Source organism: Malaclemys terrapin, chromosome 1 (assembly GCF_027887155.1).
Source record: "Malaclemys terrapin pileata isolate rMalTer1 chromosome 1, rMalTer1.hap1, whole genome shotgun sequence".
Classification (NCBI taxonomy): domain Eukaryota; kingdom Metazoa; phylum Chordata; order Testudines; family Emydidae; genus Malaclemys; species Malaclemys terrapin.
The window spans coordinates 312,218,098-312,231,562 of NC_071505.1; the positions used below are offsets into that span (position 1 = coordinate 312,218,098).

At 49.9% G+C, this 13,465-nt stretch overlaps 1 protein-coding gene across 2 annotated transcripts in view; it reads left to right on the forward strand.

Annotated features, from left to right (window-relative positions):
• Nucleotides 1-13,465, forward strand: part of MICU2 (mitochondrial calcium uptake 2) — a 256,302-nt gene that overhangs the window by 184,612 nt on the left and 58,225 nt on the right. For both annotated transcript variants that reach the window (XM_054015452.1, XM_054015453.1), the window contains 2 exons: nucleotides 11,887-11,918; nucleotides 12,020-12,095. In XM_054015452.1, coding sequence (XP_053871427.1) covers nucleotides 11,887-11,918; nucleotides 12,020-12,095 — 108 coding nt within the window. The remainder of the gene's footprint in view (nucleotides 1-11,886; nucleotides 11,919-12,019; nucleotides 12,096-13,465) is intronic.

Sequence of the window (13,465 nt, forward strand, 5' to 3'; positions counted from 1 at the left end):
AGAGCTCACTGGCTGCTCAACATATTCCCAACCTGCAGCTGCACTTGCTCCTGCCCCACCTGCTCTTGTGCCCCTTCAGCCCTTACCCTTCTCCATCTTTGACATCCCTGTCTCCACTTCTTGACCAAATCTCTGGCTCACCCATTGGCTCGAGTGTTCAGCTTCTGATCCTTGGTTCTTCTTCGAGTGCTTGCTCATGTCCATTCCATATTAGGTGTGTGTTCGCCACATGCACTGGTGCCGGAAGTTTTCCCCCAGCAGTATCCGTAGGGGACCGGCCCTGGCGCCCTCTGGAATGGCGCCCTCATGGCACGGTATAAGGGGCGCTGCTGGGTCCCCCCACCCTCGGTTCCCTCTTGCCGCCAGTGACGGTGCTGGAAAGTCTGCTGCTTTAGCTAGCATTGTTTTGTTCGCCATTCTTGAGAACTTTGAAAAACCTGTAAAATAGTTGTATATTGTTAGTAGTTGAATTCGTTACCCTTAGTAGTAGTTCTTGAAGTTCTAGTCCTGAATGGGACTCAGCTGGGGGACGGGGCATGCCCCGGTCTCCAGGCTTTAAGCCCTGCAATCACTGCAAACAGCCTATGCCTGTCAGCAATCCACAAACCAGCTATCTAAGGTGTTTAGGCGAGGGGCACATAAGTGCCATATCTGCAAGTCCTTCAAACCTAGGACAAAGAAGGAGCGCGATATCCACTTACAGGCACTCACTCCGGCACTGGAGCAGCGGTCCGACTCCGCACTGAGCACCGCGGCCTCCATTCGCAGTGCTCCGCCAGCACTACCTGAAAGGGAGTTCCAAAGAGGATGGAGCTCGGCTGTTCTCAATGGTGGCAGATGACAGAACAAGGAGTAATGAACTCAAGTTGCAGCAGGGGAGGTTTAGGTTGGATATTAGGAAAAACTTGGAGGATTAGACCAAAAGAAATCTGATGAGGTTCAACAAGGACAAGTGCAGAGTCCTGAACTTTGGACGGAAGAATCCCATGCACTGCTACAGGCTGGGGACTGACTGGCTAAGCAGCAGTTCTGCAGAAAAGGACCTGGGGATTACAGTGGATGAGAACCTGGATATGAGTCAACAGTGTGCCCTTGTTGCCAAGAAGGCTAACGGCATATTGGGCTGTGTTAGTAGGAGCTTTGCCAGCAGATCGAAGGAAGTGATTATTCCTTTCTATTCAGCACGAGTGAGGCAAATCTGGAGTACTGCATCCAGTTTTGGACCCCCACTACAGAAAGGATGTGGACAAACTGGAGAGAGTCCAGCGGAGGGCAACGAAAATGATTAGGGGGCTGGGGCACATGATTTACGAGGAGAGGCTGAGAGAACTGGACTTATTTAGTCTACAGAAGAGAAGAGTGAGGGGGGATTTGATAGCAGCCTTCAACTATCTGATGGGGGTTTCCAAAGAGGATGGAGCTAGGCTGTTCTCAGTGGTGGCAGATGACAGAACAAGAAGCAATGGTCTCAAGTTGCAGTGGGGGAGTTCTAGGTTGGATATTAGGAAAAACTATTTCACTAGGAAGGTGGTGAAGCACTGGAATGGGTTACCTAGGGAGGTGGTGGAATCTCTTTCCTTAGAGGTTTTTAAAGTCAGGCTTGACAAAGCCCTGGCTGGGATGATTTAGTTGGGGATTGGTCCTGCTTTGAGCAGGCTGTTGGACTAGATGACCTCCTGAGGTCCCTTCCAACCCTGATATTCTACGATTCTATGATTGATTCATCCACGAGCCGGCACCAGTACCCTCCATGGCTCTGGTCAAGAAGCTGAAAAAGACTGTGAGAGGAAGATCTCCTACCTCCTGCAAGGAAAAGGAGAGGGCTGAGGGCAAGCCAAGACCTAACTGTCAGGGTGGTTAAACACTGGAATAAATTGCCTAGGGAGGTTGTGGAATCTCCATCTCTGGAGATATTTAAGAGTAGGTTAGATAAATGTCTATCAGGGATGGTCTAGACAGTATTTGGTCCTGTCATGAGGGCAGGGGACTGGACTCGATGACTTCTCGGGGTCCCTTCCAGTCCTAGAATCTATGAATCTATGACCCATGCCGGGCAGCTCAACACCCCTCCTTTGGGAAGTCGGACCCCAACTCAAGTCGAGTAGTGCAGTCCATCCCATCCTTTGCCTGCAACTCCAGATAGTAGTGCAGGCCCTGGCCAGCTTCTGGTGTCGTCGAAACCTGAAGCCCTTCAGGCAGCTCAGGAAATCCTGACACTCCCGGTGCCACCCACACAGGCTCCAGCGGTACCCCAGTCTCGGGGAAAACCCATGTTGGGACCTATGCATGTGTCCCCACCTCAGCGGCACCATTCTCTATCGAGAGGGACGTCCCGCCATTGCTTGCCCACCTGAAGCAGTCATGCCTCAGGACTAGAGAGGCAGGCTCAGCGGAACCCTATTCGGTTCCCACACAGAGGGCACTGATCGAGGGACTCAAGGCGTACCTCGCTGGTAGATTGGCGCAGACCCTCTGAGGCGCATGCCACCCGGCAAGAACTCTGGGACAGGCCCCAACCGTCTCTGAGGGAATCAATCACGGGACTGATCAGGGACCAGAGACCGCCGATTGCTGGACTGTCATCACCCATCTCCAAGAAGTAGGTCGCCCTACTCAGGAAGATCCTCCTGGCAACCAGCCCATAGTAGTTCCTGGTCCCGTTCGATGTCCTGGTACCAGTCAAGTAGCATGAGGCGTGGCTCGCCGGGTGTCCAACGCAGATCTCCCAAACGTCGTCGGTCCCCAAGACCCCCACTCGCTCGGACAGGTCAACTTCGGGACACAGTGACCAGCACCAGTCAGACAAGAGCCACCACTCCGCATGACTTTGGTCACCCAGCACTGACCGCTCCACTTATAGCTCACGGAGCGAGGTTCCCTGACTGCAGGACAAGCCCCAGCACCTGCAGTGTCCGCTACATCATCAGCACCAAAACCTGTCCCATGGCCCCAAGCGCAGTGGCTGGCACCTTGGAACCTGTGCAATCCTTCACCCAACCTTCCCAGACTCCTCAGTCAGTGTTGGGAGCGTTGGAAAGGCCAGTAGCCTTGGTATCCCATCCCCCTCCGGTTCTCAAGGCTTTGTGGGGTAAGACCCCACAGGCCAGGAGGACGCAGGGGAGCAAGCTGCTGAACCACCTAGGGCAGTGGAGGTTCCCGCAGCACTGGCATCATCCTCTTCATTGCCAGACGAGGCTATCACGGGGCCCCTTCACCCAGTTCCTCAGTATGATGCCAAAGCACACCAGGAACTTTTGAAGAGGGTCGCTTCCAACCTGGGGCTTCAGGCAGAGAAACTGAAAGAGCCATCAGAGGCTCAGTTTGACGTCCTCTTCTCCTCGGCCCCTGCCAGGGTGGCTCTACCCGTTTGTGAAGGAATTTCCAAAATCACTAATGCCCTGTGGCAGACCCCCTCTTCCCTGGCCCCTATCTCTAAGAGGGCCGAACGCAAGTACTTTGTGCCAACCAAGGGGCATGGGTACTTGTACCCCCACCCAGCCCCCAATTCCCTTGTGAATGAGGCGGTTAACCACAAGGAGAGGCAAGGGCAACCCAGGGCCACCCTCAAAAATAAAGCCCTCCTTGGCCGATATGACTTCAGTATGTGGCAAGCCATGGCCAAGTTTGAAAGGTCTCTCCCCGAGGCTTCCAAGATGGAGTTCCAAGCGATCCTTGATGAGGGCATGACCGCGGCCCTCTAGACGGTGTCTGACGCCGCTGATGTTGCTGCCCACGCCATGACTTCCACTATCTCCATGCGGTGAGCCTCCTGGCTGCTCCTCTCTGGGTTGTCCCCTGAGGCCCAGCAGTCAATGCAGGACTTGCCCTTCGATGACCAAGCCCTATTTGTAGAGCAAAAAGCAAGTTGCAAGGACTCCTGCACCACCCTGAAAACCCTGGATCTCTACGTCCCAGCTCCAGCACATAAGCAGTTCAAACCGCAGCAACCTCAGGGCCACAGGAGCCAGCCTCAGCAAGACCAGTCCCACAAATATACATGTTTTTTTATGGAGATATACCTATCTCATAGAACTGGAAGGGACCCTGAAAGGTCATCGAGTCCAGCCCCCTGTCTTCACTAGCAGGACCAAGTACTGATTTTTGCCCTGGATCCCTAAGTGGCCCCCCTCAAGGATTGAACTCACAACCCTGGGTTTAAAAGGCCAATGCTCAAATCACTGAGCAATCCCTCCCCCCCAATCCTAAATGAGCCAAGAGCTTTACGTGCCATCAGAACCACCCACTTCCACCCTCTGCCCAGTTGGGCTCGACTCGTACCAAGCAAGGGACCAAACGATCGTTTTGAGGGTGCGCCCGAGGGCGACATACCAGATTATTTCTTGGATCCATCTTTCCCATTGTTCTGCCACCACCTTTCCCTCCCTGCTTGGGCTGCTATAATTTCAGACCGTTGGATCCTCAGCACAGTGGAACAGGGTTATACCCTCCAGTTCCTTTCTATGCCCCCCTTCCCACCCACCTTCCCCGTCCCTCTTCAGGGACCCCTCTCACGAGAGTCCCCTCACGCAGGAGGTAAAGGGGTTACTACAGCTAGATGCGGTGGAAGAAGTTCCTCTCGAGTACAGGAACAAAGGGTTCTATTCCCGGTACTTTTTAATCCCAAAGGCTAAGGGCGGTCTATGGTTTATCCTGGACCTGCAAGACCTCAACAAGCACCTAAAGAATTAAAAGTTCCGTATGGTTTCCCTGGCTTCTAATATCCCCTTCCTGGATCCGGGAGACTGGTATGCCACCCTCGACTTGAAGGACGCATACTTCCACACAGCGATCTTTCAAGGACACAGATGCTTCCTCCAATTTACGGTGGGGCCCCACCACTACCAGTTTGCGGTCCTCCCGTTCGGCTTGACAACAGCACCGAGAGTGTTTACCCAAGTGCATGTCGTGGTAGCTGCTTACCTCAGGCGCCAGGGTATCTAGATCTACCTGTACCTCAACAACTGACTGGTCAAGGGCACCTCCAGGTCTCAAGTCCAAAGGGATGCCAAGGTGCTTCAAGCCATGTGCTGCTCCCTGGGCCTCCTGGTAAACGAAAAAAACTGATGTTAGTACCAGTGCAGAGGATAAAGTTCATCGGAGCAGTCCTTGACTTGATCTGCACCAGAGCGTTCCTGCTGCTGGAAAGGTTCCAGACATTGACAGATCTCATCACAGAAATCTCTGCGTTTCCCCTGACTATGGCCAGGGTCTGTCTGCGCCTGCTGGGTCACATGGCAGCATGCACTTGCGTTGTCGGCCATGCCAGGCTCCGGATGCAGCCCATACAACAATGGCTGGGGATGGTCTATTCCCGGGACCTCCTGGAAAAGATTGTTGTCATTCTCCAGGCGATGCTTACCTCACTACGTTGGTGGATCGACCGCAGGACAGTCCTGGATGGGGTTCCGTTCGACAACCCCCCCTCACTCCATCATGTTGGTATCGGACGCATGAGACCTTGGCTGGGGGGTGCATCTCGGCAACCTCCAGACTCAGGGGATGTGGTCCCCAAAGGAGGCAAAATTGCATATAAACATCAAGGAGCTCAGAGCAGTCCAGCTGGCATGTGGAGTCTTTCTGCCCCACTTGTTGGGCAAGGTGGTGCGAGTCCTGACGGACAATACAGCGTGATGTTCTACATCACCAGGCAAGGGGGAGCGGGCTTGTCAGCTCTCTGTCAAGAGGCACTCCATCTATGGGACTTCTGCATCAGTCACAAAATCCACCTCGAAGCTTGTCACCTTCCCGGCATCAAGAATACTGGTGGACCAGCTCTGCGGGGACTTCTCCTCTCATCACGAGTGGTCACTCCACCCAGAGGTAGCTTGCATGATCTTCCAAAGATGGGGAACTCCCCAAGTGGACCTGTTTGCCACCAGATAGAACAGGAAATGCCACCGGTTTTGTTCTCGACAAGGTCTGGGCAAGGACTCCCTCTCCAATGCCTTCCCCCTGTCATGATCAGGGAGCCTGATGTATGCATTCCCTCTGATTCCACTCAACAGCAGGGTCCTGGCAAAGATCAAGAGAGACAAGACGCAGGTGATCATGATCACCCCGGCGTGGCCTTGCCAGCACTGGTTCGGCATGCTCATGAACCTTGCAGCAGCCCCTCCCTGGCCCCTACCCGACTAACCAGACCTGCAGTCACAGGACCATGGTCAGCTCACCCCAACCTCGTGTTCTTCCACCTCACGGTGTGGATGCTGGGTGGCTGAACCCAGAGAAACGGACTTGTTTGGAGGAGGTCCAACAGGTTCTCCTGGGAAGTAGGAAGCTCTCAACTAGACTGACTTACCTGGCCAAGTGGATGAGGTTTTCCTGCTAGGCGTCCAAGCATAGCTTCTCTCCCTTGTGTTCTCCCATACAGATTGTCTTAGACTAACTGCCTCATTTGAGGAACCAGGGTCTGGCTCACTCTTCCATTAGAGTGCATCTCGTGGCTATCTCCACTTTTCACCTGCCGATCCAAGGCCAGATGGTGTTTTCCCATGACATGATGGTCAGATTCTTGAGAGGACTCAAGAGACTCTTCCTGCAGGTACAGACTTCTGTCTCGCAGTGGGATCTTAACTTGGTCCTCTGTAGGCTCACAGGCCCACCCTTTGAGCCGCTGGGTTCCTGCTCCCTTCCCCACCTGTCATGAAAGGTCGTTTTCCTGGTGGTGGTGACGTCAGCGAGACAAGAATCTGAAATTAAAGCCTTGACCTCAGAACCACCGTACGCAGTCTTCTACAAGGACAAGGTTCAGCTGGGGCCCCACCCGGCCTTCCTGCCAAAGATGGTATCTATCTTCCATATGAGCCAGGACATCTTCCTCCCGGTGTTCTGTCCCAAACTGCACAAGACCAGCGAAGAGAGGCGTCTTCATGCACTGGATGTCCAAAGGGCCTTGGCTTTTTACTTAGAACATACCAAGCCTTTCCATAAGTCAACTCAGCTCTTCATCATTACAGCGGATGGGATGAAGGACCTTCTGGTGTCCTCAAAGAGGATTTCCAATTGGATCACCTCATACATAAGGACCTATTATGACCTGGCGGGGGTCCCACTTCCCTGATTGTCAGAGCCCACTCGACTAGAGCTCAGGCATCTTCAGCAGCCTTTCCGGTGCACATCCCTATCCAGGACATCTGTAGAGTCGCAACGTGGTCCTTTGTTTACACGTTAACAGCTCATTATGCCATCACTCAGCAGGCCAGGGATGACGCTGGGTTCGGCAGAGTTGTATTGCAATCAACACGTCCATGAACTCCTACCTACCTCCAGGGGTACTGCTTTGGAGTCACCTAATATGGAATGGACATGAGCAAGCACTCGAAGAAGAAAAGACAGTAACCTTTCTGTAACTGGTGTTCTTTGAGATGTGTTGCTCATATCTATTCCTCAACCTGTCCTCCTTCCCCACTGTCAGAGTTTCTGGCAAGAAGGAACTGAGGGTGGGAGGAGCCGGCAGCACCCCTTATACCACGCCATTCGGGCGCCACTCCAGAGGGCGCCTGAGCCGGTCCCCTACTGATACTGCTGAGGGAAAAACTTGCGGTACCAGTGCATGTGGCGAGCACACACACCTAATATGGAATGGACATGAGCAACACATCTCGAAGAACACCAGTTATGGAAAAGGTAACTGTCTTTTGTGACCTTTAGCTCTGCTCTCGACTACCACGCCCATATGTCCCATGGCCCTCATTCTTGACTCCAACTCAGTTGCGGTCTAACCTCCAGGCCTGGCGAACCCCATGGCTCCAACCATTAGCCCAACTGCCCATCTCCTGGTTATATCCTTGATAGTACCAGGACGGGAAGCTTCCAAGGGAAAATGGCAGATAGTGGTGTTGGTGATTCAGAAGGTGGTACTCTTCCTTCTCTGTCAGTAGTTATGCCCCTGCTCTCTCTCTCTCTCTCTCTCTCTCTCTCTCTCACACACACACACACACACACACACACACACAGTAGTGGCTTTGCTTATTTTCCTACTCCAGTCTGCAGTGCTCTGCGCCTCTCCTTCTTGAGCCTCTTGGTTTCTGTACATTTATTTTGGAAGTTGGCAAGAGCTTGCTGCTTGTTTTCCTCTGAGTGGGTGGCTGCCTTCTGACATGTGGTACTCCTATGGCTAGCTGTTCCCTGGGCCACCATGGGAGTGGAGAGAATGTGTGGGTGGATGCAAATGCCATTAACCAGACACATGAGCAGATGACTGGCTTTAAAGCAGATGTTGGTGGTTTCCCAAGAGTTTCTTGCAATGAAAGTGGTGGTGTAGTTGCTTTCCCTATTTCTCCAGATCTTCAGTTCTGCCCACCAGCTCCCCAACTGCTTCAGCTGCTTCCCACTGTCTACTCCTGCAGGTCAGTCAGAGAAGTGAATGGGAAGTCTTACGTCCTGCCTCATTCTATCCTGCAGGGCTCCTTGGTTCATGGTCCCCAAGCACCACTGCAGCTGCTGCACTGATATTTAATCCCATGTTAGAGAGCCCTGTGCTGTTGGAGATGCCATCTTTCTGAGGAAATTAATAACCAAGCGGTTTGGACCTCAGCTTTATAGGATCCAAAGCCATAGTCTACAAGAGCTAGGGGTTTTAAATCAGTGTCTTGGACACATTCTAATTAAGTAAGTTCCACCTATCCCCTGCTGGATACAATAATCTTCCTCACTTTCTGCCCTAAAATGTACTGAAATATTGCAGTGCTGTGTTAACACCTGTCACATCCTGCCCAAAAGATGGCTGCATTTCAGTGCTGGATATAAATGGAATTCATGTAATAATATACTAATATCATTATTTTAGCCATGTTAAACATCTTTCAGCTCAAATACTTAATTTTTGGCATCCTTCAAGATACAAGGGTGTGTGTGTGTGTGTGTGTGTGTGTGTGTGTGTGTGTGTAATACAACCTCCATCAGAACACTATCCTTGCCATCATGCATGTCACCTCCCCATACACCAACATCTCTCCCAATGACTACATCGCTGCCTGCCTCAAATACAGTATATACAAGACAATGGACAATTCTCAGATATCCACCACAAACAGATCAGCAAACTTCTATTTCTTCCTCACCCATAGCAATTTTACATTCAACAACAAACACTTTGTCCAAACAGCCAGGTGTACTAGGATGGCTCCTCAGTATGCCAAGCTCTTCGGGGCCACTTTAAGGAAGACTTTCTGGACAGATGCACCACAAAACCAATGATACACCTGAGGTACATTGATGATATTTTCATATTCTGGACAGATCTAGACTCCCACATAGATTTCCATCTCAACTTCAATAGCCACCACCCATTCATTAAACTCTCTCTAGAGCACTCCCACAGTAGCATCAACTTCCTGAGGAGAAAGTCACTATGTTCTCAAATGAACTCACAGAGGAAATTGATGAAAGACAAAAACACCCATGGGCAAACACTTTTCACAAAATGATCACTCCATATGTGAGTTCTAATTCTCAAGGGAATCTGCGCAACAACTTCAAAAGATGAGCCTGGGAGTTTAAATTCATAACTTTGCTAGACACTTAAAATTCTGGACTGAATAAAGATACTGGATTTTTGGCTTATAACAACAATCTGTAAACCACTAACCACTACCCCCAAACTGTCTTTTTTCCTCGCTCCCTTTCTTTCCCCCCTATGACTGGAAGAGTGTTAACAGGCTACTTCACCTTGACGGGTCACTTGAAATATGTATTATGCTAAACAATCTGTTCCACCGTTGTATTTAGCTGTGATGCTCAGAGTAAGTTTCCTAGACCTGAAAAGATCTCTGTGTAAGATCGAAAGCTTCTCTCTCTTGCCAACAGAAGTTGGTCCAATAAAAGATATTCTCTCACCAATCTTCTATTTCTGTGTATAATACACTCATATATACACTGATATTCATATGTATAAATAAATAAGGTGGGCTGAGTAGCAACACCTATAGCTGAGGGCTCCCAACTCTTTCTATAAAAAATACCAGAATTTCAGTAGTTTATAACTTTTGAATGTTCTATAGCAGGTATCTGCTGAATTTTTGGGGAAAGTTTTTCAGCAAAAATGGTTCTGCTATTTCAGATAACAAGGATAGGGGAAATGCATTATTTTGTCCACGTTTAAAAAAAAATTCATATGACCATTTCATTGAGACGTTTTAGCGCCTCAGTGATTTGAAGCAGGCACTTGAAATTTGCCTGTGGGGTTGTACTGTTACCTTTTGCTATCCCTGTGAAAATCCACCCATATTTGGCCAAGTTATAAGCCTCTGGCAATTGTAGTTAGCACATGCTCAGTAGTTTATTAGAGGCCACGAGCATTATTCGTCAAAGATTCTGTCTGCACTAGTGTGCTCCATCCTCACCTAGCAGCAATTGCCAACTGAACACATACACAGTCACCACAGAGCAACTGAACATGCTCCATCCTGGGACTCAAGGAACTGAGTGGGTCTTTACCTAGAATCAGGGCTGGCTCCAGGCACCAGCCTACCAAGCATGTGCTTGGGGCGGCACCTGGAGGGGGGCGGTGCTCACTCGGGGAGAGCGGAGCCGCAGCGGGCTCTCCGCCCTCCCACGGTGCTCCAGCCTGCCGGGGAGAGCGGGGCCGCGTCTGGGCTCGCCGTCCTCCCCCCGGCGCTCCGGCCAGCCGGGGAGAACGGGGCCGCGGCCGGGCTCTCCGCCCTCCTCCTGGTGCTCTGGCCAGTTGGGGAAAGCAGGGTCGTGGCCGGGATCTCCGCCCTCCTCCTGGCGCTCCGGCCGGCGCCCTCCGCTGCCGCGCTCCCCGCCGGGGGGGCGGCGGGCGGCAGGAGGCTTTTTTGCCTGGGGCAGCAAAAAAGCCAGAGCTGTCCCTGCCTAGAATTGTTCCTCCCCCTTGCCTGAATTCACTGTGTCACCAAGCACCAGAACCAAGAGCAGGGAGACTCTCTCCTGTGTTCTCAATGCACCCAGGCAGCATGGAGGAGATGGAAGCAACCTGACTTGTATGGAAATGAATTAGAAGTTAGGGGGTGGGAAAGAAGGGAGACAGGTAAACTGGGAGCAATAGGAGCCCAAAAGGGACAGGAGTTACAGAGGGGATAGAAACATTGCAGGAACAGGCTGTGGTGACAAGGGCAGAAAGATCTAAACCACTAGAATACACTTCCCTCCAGAAGCTAGAATTGAACCCAGGATTCCTACGTCTGCATCTCTGTTTCACAGCTGTCAAGCCTATCACTGCTTTAATATGTGTGTCATCCCCCTGTAGTGGCTGGCTCACACAGAGGAGAGCAGCCTAATACTGCTACCAGTTACTCAGGTCAAGATGTAAGAATGGGGGCCCTGCGGATGACCCGTGGGCATCAGTATGGTTCCATGTAATGAAATTTGTTTTTTCCGTTTGCTTTTTTTTAAAAACTTAAGATATTGGATTTTTAAAACTACATTAAAAGAACTTTAATTCTGACATTGCCTGACTTTTTATGTGCGTATATGTGTCTGAATAGTTTCAGGATATATAGCACAGTGTACGCAAAAGCACACTGCTGAGCTAGTAATAAATACCTGAAGCAGTTTGTGGTTTCATCTGGGTTGCAAGAACATTTGAACAGGTTATTCATACTATTTTTGAACATTGTCCTTGCCTGATCATTGAGGGAATTAGAAACAAACTGCCGGCTACAAAATATTCTGTTTCATATTACTTACCATTTTCTCATAAAAATCTGAAGAAATGCTACAGATCAAAGTTGCAAGTCAAAGTTTCAGAGTAACAGCCGTGTTAGTCTGTATCCGCAAAAAGAAGAACAGGAGTACTTGTGGCACCTTAGATAAATTTGTTAGTCTCTAAGGTGCCACAAGTACTCCTGTTCTTCTTTTTAAGTCAAAGTTTGTTACTGAATGATGATTTTTTTATTATTATTACAGGTACAGCATTGGCCAAGAAACTGACAAAAAAGGTAAGCAAAATGTTCTGTTCTCAAAAGGAACTCTCATTCCTTCTGTTACTAAAACTCTATTTCACAACTGATTTTTTTTTTTTTAATTTGTGTGTTTAAAGGAGGCAGAGGCTACATTGGTAAATGTTACAAAGGCTGAGCCAGGACCAACCTTTTTTAGAGACCTCGGCGATAAAGGTAACACACTTTGGTACTGAAAGTACATCTTACATTTTTGGACCTAATTATTTACGTGAATATATTTTAAAGAAGGTTCTACAAGCCCAACTTGATTTCCAGCTAGCAAGAAGTTAACTCCCTGCTGAGATCTCTCTCAGCTTTTCAAGACAAGGAGGCAGGGCTGGGAACTGAAGACCCATTCAGGCATTCCTAGAACACCAGGAAATTCTGTAAAAACACCTAGCTGACACTGCCTATGGAGGAGGCAGAGCTCAACAGCCAGTTACTAGAAGGGTGGGTTGTAGCCCAAAGTAGGCTTTTGTTTGTTTAATCCCAACAGGTTGTTAGGTAGATTTTTGTGTAATTTAAATGCACTTAAAATTTGTAGAAAAGAAACCTTGGATAAAAATTGTACTTGACAATGTACCCCCCTGTTCTGGGGCACCCCTGATTTCCAAGCGTGGTTGAATCCCTTATTCTTTCCTGTTCAGACAGGGCCTCAGTGACACCCACTCTTTCCCCCCACCCCCTTAGGACCAGCAGGCCCTGGATTCTTGTGTAGCCCCTCCACTTAGAGGCTGGGAGTATAAACTAGTAACAGTTACTCCAGCCTCTAGGATATTACATTTTTATAACCGGGAATCCAGGACCAGCAAATAAATATTAACAACACTTTCTTTTAATTTTTCCCTGTCCTTTTTAGGAGTAAAGGGAAGGGAACAGGCAAAGAAATCGAGAATGCCAAATAAGAGAGTAATTAACTAATCCATCAGCAACAAACACCCACAAACTAAGTTGCTCTTAGAGAGCAACCCATAGTCTCTGCACAGGCCCTATCTGGATGGTAGAGTTGGAGCTTGATATGAAGGGTTGGTGTCTCTTGCTGGGAAGCCAACAACGCTCCCTTTCAGCTGAAGTGAGTCCTTGGCATCCACAAGCCCTCGCTGTCCCCTGGTTCCCAGTGCAGAGGAGACCAAGCCAGCACCACTAGTAGTCATTCCTCTGTGGCACAGTACCTCAGGAGTTGCGTCCTCTCCAGATGCTGTAACCCAACTACCGGCATCCAGTGCTCTCTCACTGGTCACATTGTCCCTGGCTCCTTTGCCAATTCTGGGCCATGCAGATATAGATGGTGCACAGATGCCCTACATTTTTTATGGGATGATATGCCCGTATTTCTCTCTACTCTCAAATTGCTTCCGTAAGACTCACCACAGAAGTTTTAGCTGAAGTGCAGAATTATAGAATCATAGAAATGTAGGGCTGGAAGGTACCGCTAGAGGTCTTCTACTCCAGCTTCCTGCAATGAGGCAGGGCCAAGTAAACCTAGACCATCCCTGACAGATATTTCTCCAACCTGTTCTTAAAAAACCTCCAATGATGGAGAT